General features: G+C 40.6%; 1 protein-coding gene across 1 annotated transcript in view; it reads left to right on the forward strand.

The window, feature by feature from the left end:
• EFCAB6 (EF-hand calcium binding domain 6) overlaps positions 1 to 15,205 on the forward strand; it is a 237,958-nt gene that overhangs the window by 96,651 nt on the left and 126,102 nt on the right. Inside the window, exons 11-13 of the mRNA XM_041755332.1 lie at positions 3,889 to 3,999; positions 6,465 to 6,570; positions 12,361 to 12,528. Coding sequence (XP_041611266.1) covers positions 3,889 to 3,999; positions 6,465 to 6,570; positions 12,361 to 12,528 — 385 coding nt within the window. The remainder of the gene's footprint in view (positions 1 to 3,888; positions 4,000 to 6,464; positions 6,571 to 12,360; positions 12,529 to 15,205) is intronic.

Below are 15,205 nucleotides of genomic sequence, written 5' to 3' on the forward strand. Positions count from 1 at the left end.
AAGAAGAGTTGAGGTCTTCATCTGCTATCATTTTCCTTCAACCTAAAGAACTTCTTTTATTGAGTTACTGGCGCACTATAGATGGACTCCCTTAGCTTTCTTTTATTTAGAAATGTCTTCATTTATCCTTCATTTTTGAAGGATATTTTCTTAGATGAAAAATTCTTGAGTAACATTTTTTTTTCTTTTAGCACTTGGTAATGGTGTTCCACTTCTTTTGGCTTCCATGATTTTGGATGAGAAGTCATCTGTTAAATTGTCCTCTTGCATGTAATGAGTAATTTTTCTCTTGTTGCATTCAAGATTTACTCTTTGAATTTGACTTTGTAATCTTGGCATGGCCTTTTTCATGTGCATTCTACTTGGTTTTTGTTGAACATCTTCAATCTGTAAATGGATAACCTTTAATCAAATTTGGGGAAATTTTGGCCTTTCTGTCTTTAAATATTCTTTTCTGCTCCATTCTTTTTCTTTTTTAAGATTTTATTTATTTATTCATGAGAGACACAGAGAGAGGCAGAGACACAGGCAGAGGGAGAAGCAGGCTCCATGCAGGGATCCCAATGTGGGACTTGATCTCGGAACTCCAGGACCACTCCCCAAGCCTAAGGCAGACACCCAACCACTGAGCTACTCAGGTGTCCCTTTTTTCTGCCCCATTCATTCTTTCCTCTCCTTATGTGATTCCAATTGCATGTATGTCAGACTTTTCTCCCTAGTAATGTTCCATTTTCCTATCTTTAAAATATGTTCTATAATTTTTTATTTTTATTTTTTAAAGATTTGCTTATTTATAAGAGAGAGTGCTTGTGCACTTGCACGCACTTGAGCAGAAGGAGGGGCAGAGGGAGAGAGTATCCTTAAGCAGACTCTCCTTTGAGGATGGAGTCCTATATGGGCTCAATCTCATGACTCTGAGATCATGATCTGAGCTGAAATCAAGAGTCAGCCACTCAACCAAATAAGCTACCCAGGTGCCCCAATCTATTCTATAATTTTAGATTCATTCCTCAACATCTTGAATATTAAATTGTGAAGACTCTAAATTTTGTTATTATTTTTGCAGTGAATGTTGTTTCTCTTGTTTTACTAGGCAGTTATTTTGGTTGGTCTCCTACTACATACCGTTTCTTAGGTGGCAATTTGGATCTTAGTTCATATCTTTTGTATATAAGCAATTTTGAGTAGGTTCTGATCATGTGAGATTCAGAGCCAGTCAGAAATGTGGTAGGACAGAATTTGGGGATCCCTCTCTGTTTTTTTCTCTTCAGGATTTCCTCTTTCTCTCTAGAGGTTATGGTTCACCTGGGTTTGGACTTCAAGTGTTCCAGAACAAACTTTTTTACTGGTGCCCTTGCCACCCCTCATGCTGCATGTGTAGCACCAGGCTGAAAGCATTGAAAATACCCATCACAACTCCACTCCTCTCAGCATGGATTGTCTACCAGAGTGTGCCCACTTCTGTTCACTCTGTAGCTGCTTTTGGTATTACACCCAGAGTTTATTGTGGCTGTCTGCAGGGGGATTGGTCTAGTAGGATCTTACTCCACTATTACTGGGAAGGGAAATAAAGTTTTAGTTTTTTTATATTAATTTGTACAAACAGTGTTTTAAGAAAATCACCATTTTGTTATACGTAATAATAGATAATTTTTGCAAGTCTGGCTCTTAAATGTTCCAATATTTCTGGCATACGGATTTTTTTTTATGTTGACATTATTAACTGGGGAAGTTTGTGATTCCCCCTCTTTAATGTTGCTTAAAAACCCATTCTTATTCCAACACTAGGTGAGTAGGTACATGGATTTTCCTTTTTTAATGGTCCTAGCATTTATGTTTTCGCTTCTTCATCTATTTTGAATTTAATTTAGTATATCATACGAAGATCTAATTTGATTTTTTTCCCAAAGAGTAAGGTAATTTCCTAAACATAATATACGAAGCTGATTCTACTTTTAATGGTAGGCACAGTGTTTCCATTATAGAAAATTAATTTCTAACTTGCTCAAATTTAAGAGGAAAATATATAGTATTAACAAACTATCAAAATCTTAGGCAACATGAGGAAGGCAGGCTGGGGACAAATGATGAAATTGTGTTGTATGTAAGCAGCAGGGCATTAGGCCACTGTCACAGTGTACTTATTGATGTTGCCACGTATACCTAATGAAAATCAACCAATCAATCAATCAATCAGTCAATATCTTTCTTTCTCATGAATACGTATATGATGCTAAGATCAAAAGTGGAAGTAATAACCATTTATCAAGCATTAGATGCTATAATCACAATCATGATCAAAGTGCTATGCAAGTTTTAAATGCTAATAATATTAATCCTTAGTGATAAATGCTATAAAGGAAGGAGGCATAGTGCCTCCTTATAAGACAAGGTAATAGAGCAAAGAGCCCTGGTTATGGAAATCAGAGAATGCTTTCTTGAGAAAGTAATGAATAAGTTGAACTTAAAAGAGGTGCAGAATTAACTAAAGCATGGGAAGCAGGGTGGGGAGTGTGGCAATTGGCAAAGGAAGCAGCAAACGTAAGGGACCTAGGATGAGGAAGAGCACAACCCTTCTGAAGAACCAAAGGGCCAGCATGGCTGTATGACTGTGTGTGTGCGTGCATGTACACATGCACATGCACACTTGCACTTTCTCATGTGGCTCACATTTGATCTACATGAGACCAGTTTCCTTACAGCCACGAAATTTAGCAATCAAAACAGGGTGGTCCGTCTTGTGGTGTCTCCTGCTTCTGCGTCTCACGCTGTTGTTTAAGGATCTCAGCCTAAATACTTTTTGCTCCCCTGTTATGGAAGTGTGGATGATGCGTAGTATAAGCCACATGGACAGTAGAGAAGGGTGTGCTGGTGATCCAGTACTGCAGGAGGGGCTTGTTGATCTAGCAGCTTTAATCCTTATAGCAACCCTCCCAGTAGTAAGGGAGGGTTCTCATCATTTTATAGATGAGAAAAATAGACAATTAGAGTAGTAAGCAACTTGTCTGGGGTCGCATAGGTAAGGAACAAAGGAGCAGGGACTCGCACTTTGGTCTTTTCTGAGCTCTCATCAGGTTGCTCCCGCTGGCATCTTGCTCTGCTGAAATCCCTGGGCCCTGAATGATGGGGCCACGTTAACTTTGGCCATTTGCTCTTGGAACAATTTTCCGGGTACTTATTCTTGCTGAGATTTAAAATCTGTACTGGTTTTCAATTGCTACCATAACAAAATAGCACAAGCCTAGGGGAGAAGTGAGGAGTCTGTTTCTTGTCTTTTCCAGCGTCTAGAAGCACCTGTGTTCCTGGGCATGTGGCCCTTCCTGCATCTGCAGCCTCCTCTTTGGCCTCTCCCCTGTCCTCATATCTTTTTCTAGCTGCAGCTGGGAGAAACACTCTGATTTTAAGAACTCCTATGATTAGATTGGCCACCTGGTAAGCTGGGTGCTCTCCCATGTCCACATCCACATCCTTAATAGCATCTGCAGAGTTCTTTTTGCCCTTTGAGGTCACACTCACAGATCCCAGGAATCAGTATGTGCATGCCTTGGGCCTTTATGTGGCCTCCCACAGTGACTGAGCTCTCCAGATAGTGACTTTGAAAGAACTATTTGGTGGACAGGAGAATTTTATTCAAATTGCTTTGTTTCTTCCTTCAGCGTCTGCTACTGCTAAGGGAATACAGAGACATGGAGATGTAGAATGAGTTTGATTTTCTTTGCTTTTTGAAAGTCAATTTATAGTAAAATTTTACTAAATTATTTTGTTTACCTTAGATTTGAAACTTCATATAAATTCATTTCCTGTCATCTTCAATTCATTATCAAGCAACTAATCCATGCAGCATAATAGGAAAAAATGTTTAAAATAATACATGTTTTTTAAATCTAGATTTGGACTTAAAACCACCACCAAAATCAATTGGAAACAATTTCTAACATCACTTTATGAACCCCAGTGGTTGGAAGTCAACAATACAGTTCCTCCGACAAAAAGAAATAGGTATGTTAAAAAAAAACCAAAAACTAAATTTTATTTACACATGTTTGAATTACTTTTTCTTCATTTTTTTTGAATAACAAATTAGTCTTCATTGCATAATCATGAACTTTACAAAGTGATTTATAGTTTGTCAGTTATTTCCCATACGGTATTCCTATTTAAAATGGCCTTAAGCTATAAGGTGGGTATACTTATAGTTTCTAATTAAGGAAATAAGACTATAAGGGTCTTAACTAGATCTGCTCAGTGAGTGGAGGCAGAAACGGAGCTTGAATGTTTTAGGTATGCATATCAACACTGCTTTAAGTGTATTCTTGGAAAATTTGGGAAGCGTGCTTGGTTAAGTGTTCTTTAGAAAGGAACAATCCACGTTCACTTGTTTCCTGACCCCTCTCTGCATGATGCAGGTATTGCAGGTCAGGGAGGATTATTTGCCTTGAGCACCATTATTTCTATTTTCATTCTAATGTCTATTTTTTTTTTTTTTTTGAGGGCAGACAAGTATTTTATTTTTTTCTTTTTCTTTTTCTTTTTTTTCTTTTTCTTTTCCTTTGTACTTTAATGTCTATTATAACTTCAGATTTATATGATCACATAAACTGCGATAGGGCCCAAAATATTAAAAAAGTACTTAATAATATGACATTTTAGAATTTAGGCTTTTGCTCTAAGAAGTATTTTGTTTATGTTGATGTGTGTCCTGTATTGATCGCCCTATATAAATCTTAAAGGAAAAAACAGGCTTTTTATAATCTTGGCACGTTCATTGAAAGCACTATGCTCTATTGTAAAGTAAAATATACCACAGAGTTAATTCCCATTTCACTAGGTCCTATTCCTGTCTCACAGATTTATGAATATTTGATGAACTGCCCTGGTTACCAGCCTTCTAGGTATTTAGAGCTCCCTCCCCACCCCCCACATCCCCATTCCAATCCCTGAGATGCAACTCTCGGAGTTTATTTCTTAAGTGAAGTTACTTCTATTTTTGTGCGGGGCAGGGGGGGCGTTTAAAATGATTTTCTTATCTGAAAGATAGGAAAGAATTAAAATGTGAATTTTATTTACTTTGAAACAGTGATTCTCAACTAGAGGCAACCCTGGCCCCCTAGGAGATCTTTAGCAATTTCCTGAGACATTTTGGTTGTCACAGCTGGGATGGGGATACTACTGATACCTAGCAGGTATAGGCCAGGGATACCACTAAACATCCCATAGTGCATGAGACAGTCCCCACCCCCCCACACTCCCCCCATAGAACTACGGGGCCCCAACATCAGTGGTATTGTAGAAGGTAATAATTACTGCAGCAGTCTCCCTTCATTCCTATGCTAGTGATCTGTAGAAAAAAGGCTCCGTGAGTCACATGAGCAACTCAGAGTCATGAATTCTGCTACTTTTATGTTTCTTAAAAATGGTAGTAGGTGTGTGTGTTTATAAGTTTTTATACAACTGGAAAAAGCTAAGATGGCTGTGTGGATGCAGCAATAAAATCCCCCTAACAAATTTGAGAATGGTTCAGCTGATTCACCATCATTCTTTGCTTGGTGGGAAATGTCATCCTGTCCCACTGAACACTGAAAACCAGAGGCTGACGGAGGCATCTGTAGTTTCATATTACAGGATTCTGCAGCCAGCCCTCTTCTGATCAGAGTCCAGAGTAAAGTTGGCTTTGGTCTCCAGAGTGGATGGTCATAAGCCTTCAGGGGCACATGTGTAGGCTGATGGCTCTGCACTCAGGGGATGGATGGAAGGGGCAAGAAAAGGAGAGGGTTCCAATAATGTAGGTGGCTGTGGCCCTTGTCAACAGGGAAGGGAAGGCTGTGAAGGTTGACATTCCCACTACTTTAACATGGGAAGTGTGTGCCCAGTTATCATGTAGGTGAGTGTGCCTCAGGATACTGCCCATACACACAGGGAGGTGATGGTCTCAGCAGTGACCATACTCTCTTTCCTGGTCTCTCTCTCTCTTTCTCTCTCTTTTTATGAGAGAGAGCATGAGTGAGCAGGGCAAGGGGCAGAGGGAGAGGGAGAGAGAGAATCCCAAGCAGGTTCCACACCCAGTGTGGAGCACCACGCAGGGCTTGATCCCACGACCCTGAGATCATGACCTGAGCTAAAATCAAGAGTCAGGTACCTAACTGACTGAGCCACCCAGGTGCCTCTTTCCTGGTCTCTTTGAAACTAAAGGCACAGACTGGCAAGATGGCTGGCCACAGTTAGCCAGCATGGGGAGAGAACAGTGATGCCACAGCAAGAGTAATGGTGTCCACACCCTGTCCCCTGTCAGAGACCACCCCCCTGAATGACAGGTGGGCCTGCACAAGCACATTACACCTTCAGGAAGAAGAGCCACAAATAAAGTGTTATGATAAAGTAAGATGCTTTTTTCCCCCTTTGCATTAAGAAAGAACAAAGCACAAGAACATAACCTTATTCCTGTTTTCCTCTTCTCCCTCCTGTAGCATCACTTCTAGAGATCAATCTTGCAAGGAAAACATTATCACAAAGTTATCTAGACAAGAGGATCACTATACATCATTGAAGAAAGCACTCCTGATCACCAATACTGTAAGATTTTGAAACCTTTCTCTGGGGAAAACCTCATTGTTTCTCAGAATGTGAACACTTAGAACAAGGCCAATAAAAAAGCTGTATATTCATTCATTTATCCAGTTAACAGGCATTTTTTGAGCTCCTATCATATGCGAGGACTTATTCTGAGCATTTAGGACTATAGGGCCTGACCTCAGGAGTTGGGTGTAGTTGAGGGGATCAGATGACATAAAATGTGCTGCCTGGTAGTGAGGGAGACACCAGGGGCAGAGAACAAAGTGTGGCAAGGTCATTAAGGACACAGTGGCTGCCCATCATGAGTAATCTTAACCTCTGGAACCTTCCCAACCCCAGCCTAGAGTGTGTGGGTTCATAGCAATGTGTAGCCCATCACAGGAACATTTTCTTTATTCCAAAGAGCCTACCTGGTTTAATTGTACTGCAGAGAGGAGGCTAATTCTTGAATTTGTAACCTGCTCAGAATATTAGCTCCGTCCCACTTTAATGTTTATTTTAGAAAGCAGCATTTGGATACTTTTGAAACATGCAACATTTCCCAAGTTTGTTATTTACTAAGTATATTCAGTAACTGAATCTGGTAAATCTGGAGGAGTCCAGGGACTTGCTTTGCCTCAGACTCAAGTATGACTGTGTATAAAAGAGGAAGTACTTGGCCTCAGTGGCAGTCTTCCTATAAAGACAGCTACAGGACAGCATTATGGGAAGGGGCCCACATGGCCTGGAGGTGGCAAAGAGGTTTCCTCTTTGTACTGGAGACTCCTCACCCCTGTTGATCTAGAATGCCATTGCTTAGGGTTTCTGAGTATAGCGTAGACTCAGAGATTTGGGATTCTGTTTTCAGGAGAGGGGGGAACATTTTAGCTAGCTCAGCTGTACTAGTTAATCTATAGACATATATGATTTGGTCTCTTCTACTGAACAAACAAGAATATTGCATGCTTGCAATATGCCAGATACCGTCTTAAGTGATTTACTTGTCTTCACTCACTTCAGCTTCTCAGCACCTCTGTGAGGTAGACACTAATTTTATCTCCATTTGATCATTTCTATTTGCCCTCATTTGCCAAGGAAAGGGAGCATCAATAGTAAGTACCCAGCCTCAGGCTCCCAGCTAGTGAATGGTGGGGCCAGGATTCAAACCAACTACCCTGGGCAGAGCTGCCTGGGAGTGTGCTGGCTGGGCCTCCTCTTAGAGATAAATGAAGGTTTTTGTGTGTTTACCCGCCTCAGCACCTACTATGGTATATTAGGGTAATTTAATCAAAAATAGTGAAATCTCATCTCTGTTAATGGAGGACTGTAATCATGCTAACCACTCCAAATATTGGATTATTTACCAGTCATTGATGTACAAACAGAGCTGATCAACAAACATGTCATGTGAATGAGGAATCAAGCACCTGCCCCACGCTGGGCCCAGCCTTGGGCACTTAACACTGAACACATAGATGAGTAATACAAAGGCCCTGCCAATGATGAGCTCACACTCTAGAGTGTCACATAACAGCAGTGACCATCAGAAACCGTGGAGTTGCACAGTGCATGGTGCATGCAGAGTACATGGATACATGGGGACTCCCAACCCCCCTACCACATGCCCTGGTCTTGGGCACATTTTGGGACTAGGAGTAGGCAGTAAAAGGCATTTTGCCTGGCTGCAGAGGACAACAGGGGGAAGCAGGTCCCACTCCTGCTGTAGAGAGGGATGCAGAATTATTGTAGGAAAGACTGCTTTAGATCTGCTCCAACTCATGTATCCCAAGTAGCTGTATGTGCACGCTGCCACTTTCCCTCTGAGTGGACCCAATTACCTCAATCACTCACATTTAAACCTGATATGGCTCCCTTTCCAACACCCAGAAACCATTTGTACCCTGCCTGTTCACCCACTCTCAATGTTATTATTTGTAGCTTACATTATTTCCTGAATAGACAGTCCAGAATTATCTTCCAGAAAATATTAGAATTAGTAATAGAATTTAGAAGGTCATTGGAAACAAGGTCACTGTTTTGAAGATCAATATTATTTCTATAAACTACAATAAACAATTAGAAAAAGAATTTTAAAATATCATTTCTAACATCTTTCAAAAAATCAAATGCCTAGAAACATACCTAATAAAAGAAATAATAACAATCCTTCACAAACTTTCAGAAAATATAGGAGGAAGGAGTGCTTCCCACCTCATTTTCTGGGGCCAATATGATCCTAATACTAAAGCCAGACAAAGAGACTACAAGAATAGAAAATCAAAGACAATATCCTTTGTGAATATTGTTGCAAAAATTCTCAGCAAAATATTAGTGAATCAAACTCAGCAACTAATATAAAAAAGATTAAATGCTCTGACCATGTGGGATTTATCTCAGGATTGCAGGGTTGGTTTGATTTCCAAAAAATCAGTTAATATAGTAGTGCAGTATTAGTAGAATTAAGGACATTTGAAAAGTCCAACATTGTTTTATGATAGCAACTTTCAACAAGAATAGCAGGGAAATTCCTTAAACTGAAGAAGGGCATCTACAATGAACCCATAACTAATGGCTAACCATAGTTGATGTTAAGAGACTGAATACTTGGGCAGCCCAGGTGGCTCAGTGGTTTAGTGCCTGCCTTCGGCCCGGGGTGTGATCCTGGAGACCTGGGATCAAGTCCCACGTCGGGCTCCCTGCATGGAGCCTGCTCCTCCCTCTGCCTGTGTCTCTGCCTCTCTCTCTCTCTCTCAAGAATAAATAAATAAAATCTTAAAAAAAAAAAAAAAAAGACTGAATACTTTCCCCCAAGATCATGAAAAACACAACAATGTCAGCTTTTGCTGCTTCCATGTGACATTGTATTGAAGTTCTAGACAGTGCAATCTTGAAAGAAAAGAAATAAAAAGCATCCAGATTGGAAAGGAAGAAAAATGTCTTTATTCACAATGTGATGCACATACACTTCTAGAAATAATGAGTTCATCAAGGTTGTAGGATCTAAGATCAATATACAAAATCAGTTATATTTCTATAAACTAGCAATGAACAATCTGAAAATGAACTTCAGAAAGCATTTCTATGATAGCATCAAAAAGACTAAAATACCTAGTAGTAAATTTAACAAAAGCACCAAACTTAAATGCTGAAAATTCCAAAGCGCTGTTAAATGAAATGTAAGTGAACAAAGAGACATTCCATATTCATGGATTGGATGACTCGATATTATTAAGATGGCAGCTCTCTCCAAATTGATCTATAGATTCAATGCTGCAAACCCCATTAAAATGCCAACTGGATTTTTTTGCAGAAATTAAAAAATTGACCTTAAAATTCATATGGAAATGCAAAGGTTGCTGAATAGCCAAAACCAATCTTGGAAAAGAGGAATGAAGTTAGAGCACTTAAGCTTCCAGATTTTGATTCTTAGTACAAAGTTATGATATCAGGAGAGTGTGCCAGTGGCATGAGGATAGGCATATTGATTGATGGTACAGAACTAAGAGTCCAGAAATAAGCCCTGACATTTATGGTCAATTTATTTTTTACAAGATCAGTGTGGGAAAGGATCATCTTTTCAACAAATGGTTTTGAGGCAATTGGATATCCATTTGCAAAAAGATGAACTACCATATCCCATATACAAAAATTAACCAAGAATGGGCCATAAACCTAAATATAAGAGTTAAAATGACAAAACTGTTAGAAGAAGGCATATGCATAAATCTCTATGACCTGTATTAGGCAAGGATTTCTTAGATATAATGCTAAAAGCATGATCCATAAAGGGGGGGAAAAAACCCTGGTAAATTGGACTTCTCAAAATTAAAAAATTGTGCTCCAAAAGATAAGCCATGCTCTGGGAGAAAATGTATGCAAATTATATATTTGGTAAAGGACTTGCATGTAGAATATATAAGAACTCTTAGAACTCAGGAGACAGCCCTGTGTAAAAAATGGCAAAATAGGGATCCCTGGGAGGTGCAGCGGTTTGGCGCCTGCCTTTGGCCCAGGGCGCGATCCTGGAGACCCGGGATCGATCCCACGTCGGGCTCCCTCTGCATGGAGCCTGCTTCTCCCTCTGCCTATGTCTCTGCCTCTCTCTCTCTCTCTCTCTCTCTCTGTCTCTCTCTCTCTGTGACTATCATAAAAAAAAAGGCAAAATATTTGAATAGACATTTCATCAAAGAAGACACATGAATAGCCAACGAGCACATGAAAAGATCATCATCATCACTAGACATCAGGGAAACACAAGTCCGAAACACACTGAGACACCACTTACCAGCCATGGCATTCCCAGCCCTGGGATTTCCAGCCCTGGGATGATGATAATCATCCCACGTAGTCAGTAATAAGTGTTGACAAGGATGTGGAGATGGAACTCTCAACCACTCTCATGCTGGTAGAAATGTAAAGTGGTAAAGTTGCCATTAAAACAACGACATGGTCATTTCTTTAAAATTTAAACAGAAATGTACCACATGATCCAGTAGTTCCTCTTGTGGGTAGCTGCCAAGAGAAGTAAAAACATATGTCCACACAAAGACTTGAGTGCAAATGTTCCTATCAACATTATTCCTAATCTCCAAGCCAGAAACAATCCAAATGTTTATCCACTTGTGATTAGATAAACAAAATGTGGCATATCCATACAGTGGGATGATAACAAGGATAAAAAAAGAACAAAATACTGATTCATGATACATCCTGAATGAACCTCAAAAGTGTTATGCTAAGCGATAAAAGCCAGATGCGCAATGCATACCGATGCATATAGTGTATGCTTGTTTACCTGAAATACCCAGGAAAAAGTGAATACAGAGAGGCAGCAAATAGACGAGTTACCTTAGGTTGGGAAAACAGACATGAGATGATGGGACGTTCTGGAACCAGTCAGTGGTGATGGTTTCATAATGCTGTAAATTTATTAAGAATCATAATTTTCCTACTTGGACATTAAAAATTTGATGATCACTCCCAAACCAAAAAGCAAGCGGGCATATTATTTATTTTTAAATAAATAATTTAAAATTACTTAATTTTCCCTAAACCAACTTTATATCTTTTTCTGATTTTGGACCCAAAGTAATGGCTGACATTTATATGCTGCTTTATGACTTAGCCCCTTTGTCACACTAATAGCTACAGTGTCTCTCTGTGAGAAAGGTAGGGGTTCTTTATTTCCCCCGTTTTTCCAGTAAACAGTATCTTTTATTTCGATATTCAATTTGCTTATTGGTAATTTTTTATTCTGGGGGAAGAATTTGCCTCAGTATTTTGCTTATAATACGTTTTCTTTATGCAGCATGGCTGAAATTTTTCTTGCTAAGTAATTGTCCATTTATGTAATTGATGAGGTTGGTGGGAGTGAAAATAAGCATAATTAATATTTTTAGTAAATTGGCAAGTTGTAATTGAATTGCCGGGAAGCTCTGTGCCCTCTGCTGCTGAGCCACGCAGTCCTCAGGTGGGGATGGGGCAGGAGTTGCTGAGACAGCCAGCACTCAGCCCGAGTCCAAGGCAGCGGTCAGCCTGTGCCTGTAGCATTGGCCTCTTTCCTCACTTGGGGTCATCTCCTGCCCACATCCTGATAGACAGTCCCTGGAAAGGACTTAGTCCCCCGGCACCCACCCAGCACACTGCTCTTGGCTCACAGTGTTATAGAGTGACTGCCACCTGAGGGATTCTTGCTTCATCATAACTCTGTTGGGCCAGAGCTCACTCTTTATTCAATGATGCTTAGTATATGGAATGCATTTCCTTCCTTTTTCCTATTTTAATGAGATTCCCTTATGCTCTCATGCTCAGAAACCTGATGGACAGATAACGGGGAAAGAATTGCGATATATTCTAAATTGCATGATTGTAAAAATCAGTGATTCAGAATTCAAAGAGCTCATGCAAATGCTTGACCCTGGGGACACCGGCTGGGTTAACATCTACACACTTATTGAACTGCTTGAAGAGACCCCTAAGGTGAGTTTTATGATGACTTCATGTTTGATTTTCTGTTGATGGTGCGAAACTCAAGTATTCTTAGTGAAATAAGAGGTGGTCGGTGAAATAGTCTTAAATAGAGGACTTCATGTTTTTCAGCTGAGTTAATTTTTTTTTAAGATTTTAATTTTATTTATCCATGAGAGACATACAGAGAGAGGCAGACATAGACAGAGGGAGAAGCAGGCTCCTCACAGGGAGCCTGATGTGGGACTCAATCCCAAAACCTGGGATCACATCCTGAGCCAAAGGCTGACGCTCAACTGCTGAGCCACCCATGCGTCCCTAATTTTCGTTTAAAAAAATATTTATTTATTTGTTTTAGAGAGAGTGTGCATGGGGGAAGAGGCAAAGGGAGAGAGAGAGAATCCCAAGCAGACTCTGCACTGAGTCCAGAGCCTGATGTGGGGCTCGATCTCACAACCCCAAGAGCATGACCTGAGCTGAAATCAAAAGTTGGATGCTTAACCAACTGAGCTACTCTAATTTTCATTTTAAGTAAGAGTTTAGTGTTTGAGTTGTTTGATTTTAATTCTCAGTGTCTAAATCATATTGAAGGGTGATATTTGACATTTCTGGAAACCCATCCTGGGATGAGAGCACCTGTGTGTACAGGATGTACCTTCTTTTCACACTGTGCTTGCAGCACTCCTCCTGCAACCATGTCTTGCATGGGCATGTTTTTTAATTACTCCTTTGGTTCTCATTAATATTTTAAGAGTTTTTACGTTCCCCATTTTGAAGATTTTACTTATTTGAGACACAGATAGAGTGAGTGAGAGAGAGTATGAGCGGTGGTGAGGGGCAGAGGGAAAGGGAGAAGCAGGCTCCATCCTGAGCAAGAAGCCTGACATGAGGCTCCATCTCAGGACTTTGAGATCATGACCTGAACCACCCAGTAACCCTGTTAGTTCCCCATTTTAAAAAATAACTGTTTATTACCTCTAGTGATCCATACTAGGTTTTTGAAAACTTGACGGTTTTATTTTTCAGAATGCTTTTATAACTTCAATAATGATTAGCACTTAAAAATTTTAAGAATTTTTAAAAATTAGTGTCAGGTAGTGAATGTGATAGGCATGAACAGATTCTTTTTTTTAATAATAAATTTATTTTTTATTGGTGTTCAATTTGCCAACATACAGAATAACACCCAGTGCTCATCCCGTCAAGTGCCCCCCTCAGTGCCCGTCACCCATTCACCCCCACCCCCCGCCCTCCTCCCCTTCCACCACCCCTAGTTCGTTTCCTAGAGTTAGGAGTCTTTATGTTCTGTCTCCCTTTCTGATATTTCCTACCCATTTCTTCTCCCTTCCCTTCTATTCCCTTTCACTATTATTTATATTCCCCAAATGAATGAGAACATATAATGTTTGTCCTTCTCCAATTGACTTATTTCACTCAGCATAATACCCTTCAGTTCCATTCACGTCGAAGCAAATGGTGGGTATTTGTCGTTTCTAATGGCTGAGTAATATTCCATTGTATACATAAACCACATCTTCTTTATCCATTCATCTTTCAGTGGACACCGAGGCTCCTTCCACAGTTTGGCTATTGTGGACATTGCTGCTAGAAACATCGGGGTGCAGGTGTCCCGGCGTTTCATTGCATCTGTATTTTTGGGGTAAATCCCCAGCAGTGCAATTGCTGGGTCGTAGGGCAGCTCTATTTTTAACTCTTTGAGGAACCTCCACACAGTTTTCCAGAGTGGCTGCACCAGTTCACATTCCCACCAACAGTGTAAGAGGGTTCCCTTTTCTTCGCATCCTCTCCAACATTTGTGGTTTCCTGCCTTGTTAATTTTCCCCATTCTCACTGGTGTGAGGTGGTATCTCATTGTGGTTTTGATTTGTATTTCCCTGATGGCAAGTGATGCAGAGCATTTTCTCATGTGCGTGTTGGCCATGTCTATGTCTTCCTCTGTGAGATTTCTGGCATGAACAGATTCTTTTTGCAATGTTTGTTATAGACTTCTTTTCGCAGGTACAAATTAGCTTTTCACTAATATGATTTCCTGAGCACCCACCTTGTGCAAAGTGGTGACCACATCCTAAACCAGTGTCATTTGGTCCTCCTTGAACCCTAGGTTGAAAGTAAGTCGCAGGGCTCTCGCACACAGAAAAGAATAATTGTACCTCTCACTGAACTCCGCTGTGTTAGCTCCTGAGAATTGTGGCCTCTGGCTGTCCCAGCACATAGCTGTTTGTTTGTTTGTTTTTTCTCTAAAAGCATGTAAACGATCTGCTCTCCACATGACAAGTGACATGATCTTTGTTTAAAATAAACCACGTCCTGCTGGCTGCCATGCTTAAAAGCTTCAGGTGGCTGTCCAGGGTCTAGAAGAAAGCAGAACTTCCGAACCAGTATGGCAAGTGCCCATGTGGTCCAGCCCTGCTGACCACTTCCCAGAATCCTCGTGGGCCACACTGGCTCGGGTCCTCAGGTGTCCCCAGGCCCCTCCTGCCTCCTGGCCATGCAGTGGCTCCTGCTAGGATTCCCTTCATGGTCCTCTGCAGGTCTCAGTGCACCCACAGCTTCCTCAGGAACTTTCTGTGATACCTCTGCCAAAACCTGTCTGGCAGCCCCTGACCTCACACACCTGCCTGGTCACAGTATCACAACTTGGTCATTGTGTGGTCATGCCTCCATGAAG

Source organism: Vulpes lagopus, chromosome 5, assembly GCF_018345385.1.
Source record: "Vulpes lagopus strain Blue_001 chromosome 5, ASM1834538v1, whole genome shotgun sequence".
Lineage (NCBI taxonomy): Eukaryota > Metazoa > Chordata > Mammalia > Carnivora > Canidae > Vulpes > Vulpes lagopus.